General features: G+C 41.6%; 1 protein-coding gene across 1 annotated transcript in view; it reads right to left on the reverse strand.

The window, feature by feature from the left end:
* Positions 1–10,585, reverse strand: part of Btbd1 (BTB domain containing 1) — a 32,507-nt gene extending 21,922 nt beyond the window's left edge. The window contains exons 1-2 of the mRNA XM_034503805.2: positions 10,054–10,585; positions 1,286–1,442 (exon numbers count right to left, since the gene is read on the reverse strand). Of these exons, the coding sequence (XP_034359696.1) occupies positions 1,286–1,442; positions 10,054–10,472 (576 nt within the window). The 5' untranslated portion in view covers positions 10,473–10,585. The remainder of the gene's footprint in view (positions 1–1,285; positions 1,443–10,053) is intronic.
* Positions 10,586–16,967: the final 6,382 nt, after the last annotated feature.

Here is a 16,967-nt window from a genome sequence, read left to right on the forward strand (position 1 = left end):
GCATGTATGTATGTGTACTGTATGTATGTGTACTATGTGTGTGCTTGGTGCCTGTATAGAACAAAGAGAGCACTGGATCCCCTGAACTGGAGTTAGAGAAGACTAAGACAACATTTAGGTGCTAGAAACTGACTCTAAGTCCTCTATGAGAACACCAAATGCTCTTTAACTGCTGAGCCATCTCTTTAGCCACAGTAAAAGTAATTTTAAAAAATTTAGTAATTGAATTTCTGTGTATGTGTGCACATACGTACAGCACATGTGAGCATATGTGTCTGGATGTTTGCCCATTTATGTATGTGTACAAAGAGGCCAAAGGAGGATGTCCAGTGCTGTCCTCTATCTCTGTTTACCGTAGTTTTTTGAAACAGGGTCTCTTTCTGAACCTGAAGCTCAACAGCTGGGCTAGGCTGGCTGGCTCTTACCTGGCTCTCTGTCCATCAATGCTGATGTGACACTTACATGTGAATGTTAAAAGATCTGAATACATGTCTTCTTGATTTTTTACAAGCACTCCACTGAGTCATTTCTCCAACCCAGATTCAGCAATACAGATGCAACTGAACAAATGTTCTCCTTGGATTACACATTGGGCTAGCTTATATTAATTTACTTTGCCAATCTAATTTTAACTTTAAATAATTAAAAAAGTACTATTTTATGTAATGTTCCCATAAAATTTGGAATTTTAAGGAACACACACAGAGAGACATCACACATCCAGATTGCATATCTAAAAATTATCTATTGTATCTGTTCATTCTTTCCCTACATACAAACCTCTGTTTTGTAGGGAGAGCAAACATATTTGGAGGGGTGGGGGGTGAGTGAGGAAAGTAAGTTGGATATATTATAGACTTTTAAGTTTCCTACGAATAGTATAGTCTCACATAACTTTAGTAATTTGGTAAATTCAAAATTAATATAATACTTATTAGTTTGCTGGCTGATTTCAGTTTTGTAACTTTGACCTAGTCCTATTTTTGTAACATTTTTCCTTCTAGTACAGGATTCCAGTCTATAACCAGAATTCATTCATTCTTAAGAAATTTAGTGCAGTTTTATAAAGTGAAAATCTACCAAACAGATTTTTGTTTTGTTTTTTTAAGACAGGGTTTCTCTGTGTAGTCCCGGCTGTCCTGGAATTCACTATGTAGACATGGCTAGCCTTGAACTCAGAAATCTGCCTGCCTCTGCCTTCCAAGTGCTGGGTCTAAAAGTGTTTGCCACCTCTGCCCAGCTTGGGTTCAATTTTCAAGCTACTATTTTACCTATATTTACTTACCTGAGTAAGCAACATAAAGGCATTATCTGCCCTAAGATGTTTGGTGAGAAACTCTACGCAATGTGCTTCCAAGGCAGGGACTGCATATTTCTTAGCAGTATAAAGAGTGGTCATTACAGTTTCTGGGCCAATTTGAACTTCATCTGAATACAAGAATCTGAAAAGCAATTGGAAAATTTAAATAGACAAACAGCATTGTTTTAGACAAGCAATCCATCAGAATTAAACTTTAATGAGCAAACGAAAGAAAAAAAAAAAACCCTGAAATTTGCATCAGGGTAAGAAGCACCTACACAGACATCTGATTGTTACTCCTCAGAGGTAAAAAGTATTTCCATTTTCAGGAGGGTAAGAGATGCTCAAGAGACAGGTATACAAATACAGGTCCCTAAGTGTAGGAAGCCTCAGTTAGCGGTGATATATCCGCCATTCCAAGATGGTGCGGAAATCGTGTCCTCCCCACTAGTAAACAATTAACTGCGCAGATGCAAGAGGCAAAAGCGCACCAAAAGTCACTGCCCATCCCGGGGCATATTATGGGTAATGAGTAAACAGCCAATCAGAAGTGAACACGTCACTCTAGGCTGTGCCTCTTCCAGTCTTTGGCCCCTTCCGCGGTCTTCACTTCTGCTGATACAAGATTAAAGCCTCGATGTGGTAATACCCGAATTCTGCCTCTCGTGTCTCTCTTCCACGGGCGAAAGGGGACATGGGAGGTGCGCGGAACACCTAAGGCAAACCTTGGACTCCTTGTAGCACTCCACAGCTGCTTACAAGAACAATGGTTCACTAATGTCTCCCTCATCAAAGGACATTCACTTGAGTGTAAGCTAAAGTCACATCTCTAAATGTTAAAAGATGCATTTATTTCTTGGTATCAGAACCTTCTTTAGAACCTTTCATAGCCATTCCAGAATTAGCACAATGACCACAGACTAGAGTGCTTTAGAGGAATAATTCAATAATCCAGCTGACCTGTATCCACAGGTTCCGCATCAGTGGAGAGAAAGATCAAGAAATTGTGTGGGTTTGAACCATTGCTATCATTTATTTGGTATGTGGTTTTAAGCATATTATCATGGTGTGACTCTCCAGAGATGAAAATAACGGTATCTATTTGTAATGTTGCAGTGAGAGTGAACACAAAACATAAAGCATTTTCAGTAGAGCCCAACAAGTTAACCTGAGTAAATGTCCGCTGCTTACTGATATACGATCTACTTTTCTTTAATAAAACAAGCTTTCTTTTGTATTTTGAAATATTTCTTTCTCTGTAGTTTTTTGTTTGTTTGTTTGTTTGGCTTTTTGAGACAGTGTTTTTCTGTGTAGCCCTGGCTGTCCTGGAACTCACTCTGTAGACCAGGCTGGGATTAAAGGAGTGCACCACAACTGGCAGAGTTTTCTTTTCCTTTGCTTACTTATAGCCTTACTTTTCTCCCCAGCAATCACATATAAATTTCTAAAAATTCCTGCCTTGTTCTTAATTATTCCTTTGTCTTCCCTTCACAACTTTCTATCTTAGTTTTATGGATACAAACCCTTTTCTCATTTCTAAGACACATAGTAGAAACTTTAAGTCTTCTTTTCCCTCAAGTTTGTGCTTCCTTGAAATTCCTATGCTCTGTTTGTCTTTGTCATTCACATTCTGATTTTCTGTGTGTCAAGTAGTCACTATCTTCGAGTTCAGTAATTAGTAGCTGGTCTGTTTCCAGGTAAAAATATCTTGAAAATGCAAAGGCTAGGTTAAGCTCCAGGTATGTAGAAACCAGCACCTTATCTTGAGATCAAGGACCCCTCCTGTTATTATGAAAGCTTTATTCAGAGGTTCCAAAATCATACCAGCAATTGTATTTGTTGCCAGGCAGTTTGCTCAGATTTACAGGGGAACCTTCAGCTCTCACCAGCACTAGGCTGGAGGATGGGCCAGAGGGGGTAGGGGGTGTTTCTATCAGACCAGTTTCTGCTCCACCAGGCTCCTTCAGACACTCTCATTTTATCCATACAACTTCTAAGTACATTGTCTATTTTCTATACATTGGCCATTCCAAACCCTCTCCTTTTCTTCTGACAGGCATATTGTCTTTCATATTTATTAATAATCATTTTAATTAAGACAGAGATGGAAGACAAGGACTCAAAGCTGAAGTACATGGTTCTATATGAGTCTATGTTTGGGAGCTCCAATTTAGGCCACTATAGAACATCTGTGAAGACATTCTAGGTACAAAAAAGAATTGTGTTTTAGATTATTCTGCATATGATTCTTCAAATTTTGAACTGAATTTAATAAAAATTCCACTTTAGTAATAACCTTTAGCTTGTATCAAGGACCACAATCATTATTAAAGAATCATCTGTGTCTAAAGCCATTGCTCACAGACATTGTCCGTTATTATAATAATTCCTTCTCTATGAAGGCAATCCAACTGGGACATTCAGTTTCATTATTGCTCTCAGCAATAGTACAGATTCCCTAAGTAGGTTATTTGTTTTTAAGTCTAAAGATATCATGAATTGTAACTGATCAAGCAAGTTTTCTTGTTTTACATTTGTTGTAAAACAGACAACACAAACTACAAATGAAAGCTGTGGCTTGATCACAACATATATTTTTTCTGTATAAACTTTACTTAGTGCTATTTTAGTTTTTATCCTTATATTTCTTGTAAGATACTTTAAATAATTTTTGAGCATGCAAGTTAAAAGTAAATACTGGACTATAAACAATAAAAAAAGAGAATGTTCCCCTTATAGTACTAGACAAAGTATGGGCACATTTAAGTTTTAATGAGTACACATGTTAACATACTAGGCAAACGTTTCTAAGTAACATCAATGACCACATTGTGTGTTTTAATTTTTTTCTATTTCTTTCTTCCTTTGTTTCTTGGTTTTGTTTTTGTTGTTTGCTTTTGAAACAAAGTTTCTCTGTGTATCCCTGGCTATCTTGGAACTTTCTCTGTAAACCAGGCTGGCCTTGAACTCAGAAATTTGCCTGCCTCTGCTACCTAAGTGCTAGGATTAAAGGCATGCACCACCACTACCACACGGCTGCTGGTATTCTTATTTCTAATAAGAAAACTTACTAAACAATCTAAGAATCGTGAGTTCCAGGACAGCCAGGACTACACAGAGAAACCCTGTCTCGAAAAATCAAAAAAAAAAAAAAAAAAGAAAAAAGAAAAAGAAAAAAAAAATCTAAGAATCATCTTGCTCATATTTCATTTACATATGTTCTCTGAAATATATTTAATCAATAGAATTTCTTTTTATTCAAAGATCTATTTATTTATAAATTATGCATACAAGGCTGAGTTTCTGTACCACTTGTATGCAAGAGCCTGCAAAGGCCAGAAGAGTCTTAAGATTCCCTGGAATTGGAGTTATAGGCAGTTGTGATCTGTCCTGTAGGTGCTGGGAACCAAATCTTGTTGCCTACAAGAGCAGTAAGTACTCTTAATCACTGAACTATTCCTCTAGCCCCCAATTAGAATTTTATCATATTAAGAAAAACTAAGAAAGATACAACTAAAACGTAAACATGACATTACCACTATTCTTTGCACTTGAATTTTAACTATTAGTCTGCATACATGATATCACAATAAACATGTAGGTAAAATACTCTGTGGAATTGGCTCTCCCCTTTCACCTACATGTGCTCAGCTCAGATTGCCAGGCTTGCACAGCAGGTACCATAGCATAGGCACAACTCTTTGTATTCTGAAGAGACAACTCAAGTTCTTAGACACAACCTTTAAGGACAGGAACATAAAACACAGAGAAATGACTGTATGTCATCAAAATATACAAAATATATCTGTTTCCTTATCTCCACCGTAAAGATGATCTCCAACAAGATAAAATCTAAGGCTATATTTAATACAATTTAAGAAAATTTTTAAAATAGGGTCTTCTGTAGCTGTTTGAGGCTTTGACTTTCTGATCCTCAAGCCTCCACCTCCCAAATGCTGGGACTGACACCCATGTGCCTCCACACCTGGCTAAGTAAAACAATGTTATACATATGTGTTCTTGTGTGGGTGCATATATGTGGTGGGTGGGTGTGGAGGTCAACCTCTGGAATAACATCCATCTCCTCTGAAGGCAGAGTCTCAATGGCCTGGAACTCACTGACTATACCAGACAGGCCAGGGAGCCCCAGGGTTCCTCCTGAATCAGCCTTCCCAGCACTGGGACTCCAAGTACATGGCTACCACATCTGGCATTTTGATGCAGGCTCTAGGAACCAATTTCAGGCCTCACATCCTTCCAGCCCTGAATTAAACTATTTTTGAAATGATAGAGTGAAACTTGATCTCGGATTAGAAAATATGGTTTCGGGAAGGGGGCAGGAATCATATCTAAAGAACTTGGTTTACTGAGGATCTATTTTATTCAAAAATATTTTTTAAGGGACAATGTATATCATTAGGAAATGTAGTAGATAACAGAGCTACAAAAAGAGTAAGATAGATTGTCCATAGTAAGTTTACATGAATGCTTTAAAAGTAATGCCATAACAACATAAGTATCAACCAGATACTAAACAACAATCACTTAAGAAGCCCACATTAAGTCATGCCTTCCAATACCAATGCTGTTATATAGATCTTTGCTGGCTTACATGATTCCCATTCACCACTAATCAGCAAAATGTGCAGTGCAAACACACCAGTTTAGCCTACACTTTAAGAACACCTGGAAGCTTCTATTTTTGTTCAAGAAATCAAGCTTGCTAAAATGACCTCAAACTACTTGAAAATCATCCAGAATCTGACTCAACCCCCTCCATATGATCACAGCTCTAGATGTTATCTGAAATCAATTCCTGAAACCTTAAAGATATGCCAAACAATTGGGCGATCCCATCAACCCACACAGCTCTAAAGATAATGAAATGACTGTTTAAAACCACCAGTTGTTGGAATGGTTTGCTCTAGGGTAACATGTAACCAAACATGCTGAGAGATTAAATGAGCTAAGGTACAAATTTGCCTGTAGGGGAAGGGAACAGTGATTTAATCAAAAAGTAAAGCCCAAAATTATTACCTGAAGTATAACAATTACTGTCCTTTATGTAGAGGCTATACAGTTAGAAAAGGCCTTGGACCGCAGGCATTAAAATAAGGAAAATGCCACCAGTAATTAGGTGGGACATTGAATAGAGGAAAGGGACAAGGTGGGTGGTATCACAATGGCCTTTAACAGGTGTAAAGCATTAAACTTCATCCAGCAGACAAGTTCCCAAATGACTGGGAGAGAAACTGCAGAGTGCTGGAGTGAAAGAGGAAGACAGCAGGAGCTCCACTCCAGTATGGTCAAAAACTGAGAACTCTGCCCCAAAGAGGAGCACCAAAACTACAACCTGAAATCAAGGGCAGAAAACCCCCTGCCCAATCATGAATGAGAGCCTATGCATTCGTGTCCTGCCCCAGGGATAGCAACAGCTTACACCTCATCACACCATCAGAGATTCACTTCACTTTACCAACCCTCAGTACCATTTAACAGCCAACCATGTTCCATAGCTAGCAAAGTTTTCCACTCTCATTTCCCAAATGTTCTCTGACTTGACTTTCAGGGTGCCGGGCTCTCGCTTCACTGACAGCCGCCTGTTTTGCTTCCCTTCCTACATCTCTATGGACTGCAAGATCTCAAGGTTCACCCTGTACCTTTCACAATCCACTTCCTTCCCAAGTTAATTTCATTCGGTTAAATCATTTAAGTGCCATTCATTTTTAAGTTCCTCTGATTCCAGCTTCAAAATATACCCAGAATCTGACCACTTACCATGCCCTGCCTCCCTGGCCGCTCAGCATCACCTCAGTAAGTAGTGTACAACAAAACCTCTTAATTTATCACTGGTTCCCATTTTACTCCAAATGACTTGCAGGTGAAGTTTTTAAATGTAAACAGGATCACAGCACTCCACTGAAAACCCTCTCTATTTTCTCTCAAGCCTTCCTCAGTCTCCCAAATCCCGTCTGGCCTACCACTATCACCTATCACTTTCTTTTTATCTACTCAAACCACGAGTTTCTCTGACAGGAGAGATTAAGGCCTAAAACATGCCCTGCCCCCTTAGAAAGCTTTCTCTTGTGTCATTTTCTTCCAAACACTGTTAGCCCTGACATTGTGTGCTAGTTCCCTTATGTAATTCCTCACTCTGTGAGAGCAGGGGTTTTTTTCTTGTCCACTGCTGACTCCTACACTGAAAAATAAGCTGCACAGGAGATACAGTGTGCATCAGATGAGCAACGACATTCACAAGGGAGAGTGCTTTAATCGAGCAGATTATTAAAGAGTTTAAACCTCAGTTCAGAAGCCTGTAAGGAATGTTATTAATTTAGGTTGTAAAGACAATAAACCTGCCTCCGCTGCCTCACTTTTCCAGCTTAGCAAGCTCCAGCAATTGTTGTCATATGATGTTTTAAAGATAATCAATGCCTAAGTAAAAGTCTAGACACGCAGTTCAGATTAGAAAAATGACCAGAATCTGACTATCAGGAAAATAATTTACTTAGAAGGCGGAGAGGGAGAAATCAAAATAGCACTGTAAATTTCAAGGGCTCCAAAATTAACTTATTTCCTGTTAAAACTGATTAGCACATTCAATGAAAATACAAATAAAAACCAAAAGTATGAAATAGCCCCTCCATCATCTTATTCTAGCCCTATCAATAAGAGTGCTCAATAGTTTAGCTCCATGGTTCTCAAGCTTAGCCAGTTAAATTTCACTTAGGAAAAGTATTTAAAATGCTTTAAGGTTTCTCCTCCAAATGATACCAAAAGGAAACATCTACTAATTTACCATCCAGTGGATCATGGCACAGGTGGCAAAAGAACCATTGGTTGTATTTGTTTCCTGCCTGTGTGTGGAGGCAGGTACACAACAGCACACACAGAGAGAGGTCAGAAGACAACTGCAGGAGTATGTTCTCTCATTTCGTGGCCACAGGTACCTCAGGTCTTCCTTTGGGCTTGGCCAACAGAAGCCTTTACCCATTCAGTCACCTCTCTGGCCTATCATTTTAAGAAAGGCTTCTAAACTACATAATTTAAGCAAGCTATATCCAGTCTTTCTGGTTAACTTCAAAATCCAAATGATTCAAATACTAGCCGGTAGGCTGCACACCTATCCCCATCAATACAAAGGAATTAAATGCTAGAAAATCTGAAGTCAAAAAGAGAAAAGGGTGCTATCGGCTTTCCAGCTCAACACAACTTGGCATACTGGCATTTCCTTCTATCCTCTCTCCAGGTATATAACATTTGCTCCATTCTTTCTCAGTTGTTACTATGGTGCATGAAATTCAAAATGCTAACTTGGACACTGCCCATATTACCCGATTTTCATAAACTTCACAGTGATTGCATTATATTCCATCAACTGGACCTATGATTGTTATTGAATTATTTATTCCTTTGTCTCAACTTCTTTCTACATTATTGTGAAGAATGCTGTAGGTACTTTTTTCAATAATTTAATGTTTTCAAAGTGTAGAAAAGAAATCTAAGGCATTCAACTATTTTTCAAAGGCTTTTTATGATAATCTTTGTCAGAAAGTGTTCCTACAATCTTCTTTTAAATTCTTTGGTGGGTCAGCACTCAGTGGGTGGTAAGTTCACTGAGTTGGATGCCAGCTTGGAATACATATGGAGCCCCAAATCGGCTATATAATGAGTCCCAGTCCAAGAAAATAAAAGCCAAAACCCAAATCTCTGCCCCCAAATGGTGGGCTCATGAAAAGGAGAAATCACTTTACTGTTTTAATTTTCATTTCCTCGTTTACTAATGAAGTCAAACATCCTTTAGCTGTATTTTTTCTTTTCTATTTATTTAGTCCTTTATCCATTTATTAATGGGAACTTAACATTTATTTCTTGTGTGAACTTTGTATTTCACTCAGTGTGCATCTTCTTGATGAAGCTGTGGGCCTTTGTGAACTCTTGTGTTCCACTGACTTGCCTGTTTACGTCAGAATTACACAAAACTATGCTATCTTAAAAACAACACATCACTCAGGCAGCCAAAACCATCTTCGGATAAAGAAGCACACATGGTCCTTTGGGAGCTGGCTCGATTACCTTGGACCAGTTACTTTTCTGGGCTTCAGTCCCATTTGTAAAACAGGGGTAAACAACACGATATGCCTCCCTAATAGGACTGTTGTGACTAAAAACTAAGAACGCCAAAATGCTACTCCCTTCCATTAAAGAAAACTACTCAGTTATCAATCTCCTACCCTCAGATCATCAGAAAGCAAACTCTTAACACCAGTAGCGGGTTTAACATAATAAACGTCACCTTGTCTGTGGAAGCTTGAAGCAGGTGAGCCTGTTACCTGCTACGGCTATTATTTTCCAGAGTCTTGACAACAAACTGTCAAGAACCTGAAAAGCACCAGTTCTTTAAGACTCTTCATCTACCCCGGCCCTTTAAACAAAAACGAATCCTGCAAGTAGGTGATCAGGACAGCCTGCCTTCTAGTCTTTTAATCTGCCCATTTGATTCTGAAGCCAGGGCGACAATTCCGGTACTGGAATTGTGACAGCACCCTTCAACGGCAAAGCTCACGCCGCTGGGATGGCGACACTGGCTTCACTGTAACGACTGGCCGACCTTCTCGAGCATCGCCTGCCGGGGAGGAACCGAGGGAGGCCGACTCGCCTGGCCCAAGGTCACCCGGGAGTCGGCGCAGGCCCGGCTGGGTCCCGCCTCCCTCCAGGCCGCCGGCCGCCGGCTCCGCGCTCCCGCCGCTCACCTCAGCAGCGCCAGGAAGGCGGCGGGCTCCACGTCCGGCAGCTCGATCTCGGCCGACGTCGTGGCCATGCCGCCGTTGAACATGGCGTCGAAGACCGCGCTGCCGGCCGCCAGTACGAAGCGGTGGGCGGGGATGCGCTGCGGGCCCCCGGCGGCCGCCGCGCCTCGGCCCTTGCCGAGCACGAAACGCACATCGCTCAGCAGCTCCGAGTTGAAGAGGAAGGCGAAGCGCTCCTTCAGCGACGCCTTGGTGGCCTGCCAGTTGTACAGCGGCTCACGCTGCAGGGGCAACAGCGGCCCGAGAGCGGACGGCGAGGGAGCCGGTGGCGGCGGTGGAGGCGGCGGCGGGGCCGGAGGACCTGGCTCCGCCTCAGCTCCGGTCGCCGGCTCCCCAGCCGCTGCTGACCCGAGCGAGGCCATCCTCCTGCTGCGCGGCTCTGCTCAGGCAGCGAGCAGCGGGCGCGCCGCCGCCGCCGCCGCCATGGTCGAGCCGCCCTGAGGCCGGCGCCGCCCCCCTGCCTTCCGGGAAAGGCGCTTCCGGCCGCGCGCGCCCCCGCCCTCCCGCAGGGCGGCGTTGCTGAGGCGGGAGGCGCGCGGCCGCGAGAGGGTTGAGGATCAGGCCGCCGCCCACCCCTCCCATAGGCTTCTCTCATCTCTACCTGGTTCACCCTGCCCCTTCCTCTTTGCGGGGACCCGAGGACGCCGCCTCAGCCCTCTTGGTGGAAGAGCTGGAAGTGGAGGGACCTCGAGGGCATGGCAAGGGAGTCTGTGGAGGAGAGGCGCCCTGATGTACTCAAGGCGGGATGGTGGCCCTGTCACAGCCCCGATGACTGCATCACCTTTGGAAAGCCAAAGCAGAGCTGAGAGGCTAGGAAGCCCACTGATCTCTCCCCAGTCTGCAGCCCCTAACCCATTCCGTCCATCCAGGCTCCACCATCCCTGTGTTTGAGGGCCTTCCTGCTCCTACTCTCCTAGGCCTTGTTTTCGATTCCTATGCAGAACAAACCACCGAGTAAGACCTAGGAATTGAGCTGAGATTGGCTCATGCCTATAATCCCAGGAAAATGGAAGGTCGAGGCAGGCAGGGCATTGATGCAACTGGGAACCCAGCCTGGGCAGCAAACGAAGACACACCTCGCCTCCCCCCCCCCCCCCCCCCCCCCCCCCCCCCCCGTCTTAACTCCTTTCCCCTCAAAAACAAATGGGAAGAGCGCTGCCAGCGCTCTTTGGGGGCAGTGTTCTTGTGTGGTTGTCATTTTGTGGGAGTCTTTCTTGAACCTTGCAGCAATTAATAGATTTTAAGATAAGGCAGTTGTTATAGACAGAAGGTAAAAAAAACAGAAAATGATTCTTTACTACATGGGAATAATTGGGGTTTAAAAACAAAAAACAAAACCTTCTGGCTTACTTCTGTCCAGTAATCTAAGAGTCCTACACTTCGACTTTATAATGGTATTGGAAAAGAAATTTAAGCTGATTCTTTGGAAACAAAAGCAAGATACCAGAACCTTCCCCCCAATGTCCGTCCCCCCCCCCCCCCGCTTATTTTAAGCTCTATTTTAGGGATATTAAAAATAATCTGAAAAGGCTCTATTATTAATTTTGAAATGTATACAATTCAGTTATCTATTATGGGACTTTAAAAATAGGGTTGCAGTTGCCACCAAGCCTGGTGACCTGAGTTTAATCCCAAGGAGCTACATGGTGGAGGGAGAGAACTAACTCCTGCAAGTTATCCTTTGACCTCTAGATGTCCACTGTGACATGTACTCCCATCCCATAAAAATGGAATGTAATTTTAAGAACAGAGCTGGGTGTGATGTTGCACCTTTGAACCTATGCCACAGGGGCTTGCTTAGCTATGAATTCCAGGCCAGCTAGTGAGACCCTGTTTCAAAAATAACTAACTAAATAAAAATAGCCTACAAGGGCCAGAGAGATGGCTCAGCAGTGCTTTCTGCTAAGACTAAAAAACTGAATTTCCCTCTGGGAGAAACAGACAGGTTTTCCTCTGAACTCCACAAGATATGTATATATATACAGATATATACGTATCCTGTGGTACTCATTTTGATACACAAAAATGAGTAATTAGAAAACTACAAAAGGAACAGGGCACAGTGGCACATGCCTTTAATCCCAGAATTAGGGAGGCAGAGGCAGGCAGCTCTCTGTGAGTTCCAGGCCAGCCTGGTCTACAAAGCAAGTTCCTAGTCAGCCAGGGTTACAGAGTGAGACCTTGTCTCAAAACCAAACAACCAACAACAACAACAAAAATCCAAAGTTCCTGTCAGGTCTGAAGCCCTGCTTCCTCCAAAATGTCAGTGCTAGTTGACACTGTCCTAAACAAGGATTTTGAGTAAACAGAGGATTGTTTGTCTGGTAAACAAGCCTAAAGGTTTCTATTTACTAGAAAAGCAGATCTCTTAAAGTGGTTGCTGTTTGCCAAGAATCTCCCTTAATCTTCCAGGAACCTGCTGGATGGTAGTGTCACATGCTCACATATACACTTGGGCTTTAATTATAGCAAGGAGGCAGAAGCAGGCAGATCTCTGAGTTCTAGGCCAGCCTTGTCTACAGAGCCAGTTCCAGGACGGCCAGTGCTACACAGAGAAACCTCCTGAAAAAAGCAACAATATTAAAATCCTCCAGGAACCTCTCTTAACCTTCCCCCAAAGGTCAACTACCTCAGGCAAGAGCACCAGCTTTGAGATCAAGCCAGACAACCTCTATCAACTCAGATTCTCCACCCTGATGACTGTCACATAAAATCCACTTGCTTTTCCACCATTTTGCTCTTCTCTCTGCCCTGCATTCCCCTTGGTAGTTTTTCTGAGTCACAGTTTATATCTTCATTACTATTTTTTAATTGTAATTGTAAAATAAAGTCTCAGAACAATGAGTTCTTGTTATAGAAATACATAGACTTATGGGTTTAGCAATAATGTTATGGGTAGTGCACCAGAGATGACCACTCAGATACAGTTTATAGCCAATTCCTGATTCCAGTTGGTTAGGACCACACCCAGGCATTAGAGGACTTAGCCATGGCCCTGAGTAACCAGAACATTGGGTTTTTGAAGTTTTGAAGGCAAAACCACTTACTGGCATGTTGATAAGCAGCAGGGGAGTTCGGGGCTTTGGGTAAGCAAGCTATTCATTGTACAGAAACGAAGATAAGCAGTTAGTTGGAGGATCTTCTGTGCAAACAGGCAGCTTAACAGAAGCTAAGGTAAGTTATCCAGGACATTTTGACCTTTGTTTCCTAGAATAGAGTTGGTAATTTACTATGGGATTCTCCATCAAGGAGATCAAATTCTAGTTAAACCTGAAATGGCCTCAATAAGAAGAGAAGATGAAGGAACCTTTGCACCGTCTTCTGACATAATGTAGCAATTCACTCCCAGCTCATTCTCCCACCTACAACTATACAAATATGAAAAATATATAAAAGAACTGTGCGAGGGCACTGCTGAAGGAAAGATTATTCTGATACTTAATAAAACACCAAGGAATACTTTCATTAAGATTGGTACAATGGGGCATTATAACAGAAGAAAAACTCAGGTTCATCTGTGAATTCAGCAAAGCTAGCTAGGGACTTGTGGCCTAAGTAAGAGAGTGGACACATGGAAACCTTTAAGAGGTTATAGGAGGACTAAGAGTTGGATGTTTGCTAAGACTTAGCTGGGCAGGCTGAAAACAGGCCAGGGGCCTTAGTTGAAGCCTACTTGAAGAGAGAGTTCAGAAGAACCTTCCTAAAATGTGGTCAAGAATTAGCTAGTCAAGTATCAGCCCTATAGAGTAATGAATACAGAGATCTTGAAACTTGAGGGAACAGAATTTTTCAGAGAAATGACCATCGGGTCAGCTTTTACTCTTGGGAGCATTTTCTGATTTGTTTATTTGTTTATTTTCTAAGCAGAGAGAATTAAGGAAACACTTTATAAAGCTGCAAACGTTGATGGGAAAAGTCTTGGTAAGAGGGGATGACAGAGAACTCAAAATCAGGCAGACCCTTCCAAGAAAGAAAAGCCACCAATATTCATGATGAATATGGGTGCAAAAATCCTCATCAACAACAACAACAAAAAACCTAATTGTATTTATCAACATATCAAAAGTATATTGCTAGAGCTGGAGAGATGGCTCAGTAGTTAGGGGCTCTTCCTGCTCCTCTGGAGAACCAGAGTTTGATTCTCAGCATCCGTGTTAGGTGGCTCACAACCTGTAACTCCAGCTCCAAGTGATAGATGCTCTCTTCTGGCCTCTTTGGACACCTGCACATATGTAGCATGCACACACACACACACACACACACACACACACACAAAGAATATAAAAAATTTAAATATCAAGAGGAATTTAGGAAAGCAAAGTTTATGAAGCCATTAGTATAATACATTACTATATAAGTAGAATAAAAGAAATATATGTGTGTGTGTCATTTAGATAAAGCATCTGACAAAACATATATACATACATATATATGCATGCATTTTGAGACATACTCATAAAGCCCAAGCTGGATTTGAACTTGTTGTGTAGTGGAGGGTGACCTTGAACTTTTAGTTTCCTACCTGCACAACCACACCCTCACCCCCTTTTACATGTAGTTGGGGTTGAACCTAGGGCCTTCTGCATGCTAGATAAATACCAAGTGATTTACACCCTCAGTTCCCAATATTTTATTATGGAAATTATTGTTATATTTTTATATTATAAAATATTTTATAATATAAAATAAGTTCAAATAATATTATAAACTCTTATTTTTAATCATAGAAATATTAAACTAAGAATAGAAAAGGCATCCTCACCCTTTATACTGAAAATTTTTAATTACTATCATATAAAAAAAAATTTCCCCTAAGATAAGGAGTAAAAGAAGGATATTATCTGCTTTTACCACCTTTAAGCATCTTTGTGCTATAGATTTGGCCAGGCCAATTAGTCAAGAGGAAGCTAGCTGCAGTTACAGATGCAATTATCTCACTTGTAAAACAATCCTAAAGACTAGCTGGGCATGGTGGTACCTGCTGTGACTTAACAGTCTGAGGAAGGAAGATTGTCAGTTCAAGGCCAACATGAACTACATTGCACAGCGAGTTCCAGGCTATATACCTAGACCTCTCAACACACCAAAGAAAGGAGGTAGAGAGGGAGGGCAGGAGGGAGGGATAACTGAAGCTCTTGTGCAAAATATATGCACACGAGTATGAAAATTCCTGGAGACAGCAAGTTCAAGTTTGCAAGATATAAAAACTGTTGGTTATACTTCTGTATGCTAGCAATGTATAATTTTGAACAAAATTAGGAAAACAATTTAACTTGATCAAGAAAATGGCTTGGTCAGTAAAAGTGATTGCCTTGGAAGCCTGAAGGCCTAAGTTCTGTTTCCAGAACTCATGTGATACTCATCAAGAGAGGACTGGACTGGTTAAATTATGGTCTACTCATTATAGTCATTAAAAAAAATGAGTATTCTAAGAGACTTAGAGGTCTGTGTGTTCACAGAGGAGCACTAAGGGCATCAGGATGTTCACACACACAGCATTGTTCCTTCAAAGGAGCAACCTGTTATTGGCCAGAAGGCTGGAAGCAGAGGTGGTTGTTATCTGCTGACCTTGGAGCTATCTGTGTGGTCTGAGACCACCCCAGATCCTCCCACATAACCTTCTCAGTCAGTTTTTAGAACTCATCTTTAGGGAATCTGTCACACGTTCTTTACAAAGAGTTGATGTAGTCATGTCAGATCTTTATTTAGTTTACTTTGTTCCTCAGGGAGATTTACGAGTGCTTTATTGTATACACAGGATTGAGTTAATTATCACCATAGAAGTTTTCACCAAATTCTGTTGCACTTAAATGTGCTCAAAATAAACTTCTTGGGGTTAGACCAAAATTTGAACCAACACTGGCACTGAACCAAGCTGCCTTCCTGCCTCCTGTGGACTGTTATTCTGCTAGCCAAGGTGGTCGGAGCCCCCTGCAGAATAGCTTGTGTACTGACTGGAAAGCTCTTTGAATTGTATTTTTCATTAAAAAAAAAAAAAAAAAAAAAGGAAGATAAATATGTCCTCAGAATGGGCTGGAGAGATGGAGCACTGACTGCCCTTCCAGAGGACCCAGTATCAATTCCCAGCACCCACACGGCAGCTCATACCTATCTATAATTGCAGCTCCAGGGGATCCAACACCCTATTCTGGTTTCTGATGGCACCAGTCACACAAGTCATACACATATGTCGCTACCCATGTCCGACCAGCAGAATAAGGCAACGGCAACCGTTTTCTTCTTCAATCGGTTTATTCAGCTATCCCTGTACAGCGAGCTTCTTCTCTCTCTTCTCCTCCTTCCTCTTCCCCGTGCATCCTCTTATAAGCATTGCCTTAATCCTATCAGCAGCTGCCTCGAAATCACTGGTGATTGGCCATTCTCAATGATTCGAGGTGGGGTGATGGGGTAACCACACCTCTCAGCGCATACAACTCCATATATGGAGTTGTCTTTTCTCTCAAGCAATGCCTATGCCAAGTGCCACCTTGTAATGGTGAGAGCAGAGCCGTTTCCCACACACAAACGTACATGGAAGATGGCAGACAATACCCATACACATAAAATAAAAATCAAATGTACCTAAATGTACCTACAACTATAAAGTTGAGATAAGATGCAGTAAAATGGAGTGAGGTCATTTATAGATGTTCTAGGTCACCATTTTCTAATTTAGTTACGGTGTATTAACCAGCAGTGTCTTGACCTCTCCTTATTTCATTTTATCATCTGTAAAATTACTATATATTTTTATGAGTCTGAAGTCGCTATTATGAGGAGGAACTTTTAAGAAAAAAAAATAATGCTAGTAGAAAATGGGGTTGAACAGTCTTTGTTACACAAGCCTTTCAAACCTA

The sequence above is a fragment of the Arvicanthis niloticus genome, chromosome 1, assembly GCF_011762505.2.
Source record: "Arvicanthis niloticus isolate mArvNil1 chromosome 1, mArvNil1.pat.X, whole genome shotgun sequence".
NCBI lineage: Eukaryota > Metazoa > Chordata > Mammalia > Rodentia > Muridae > Arvicanthis > Arvicanthis niloticus.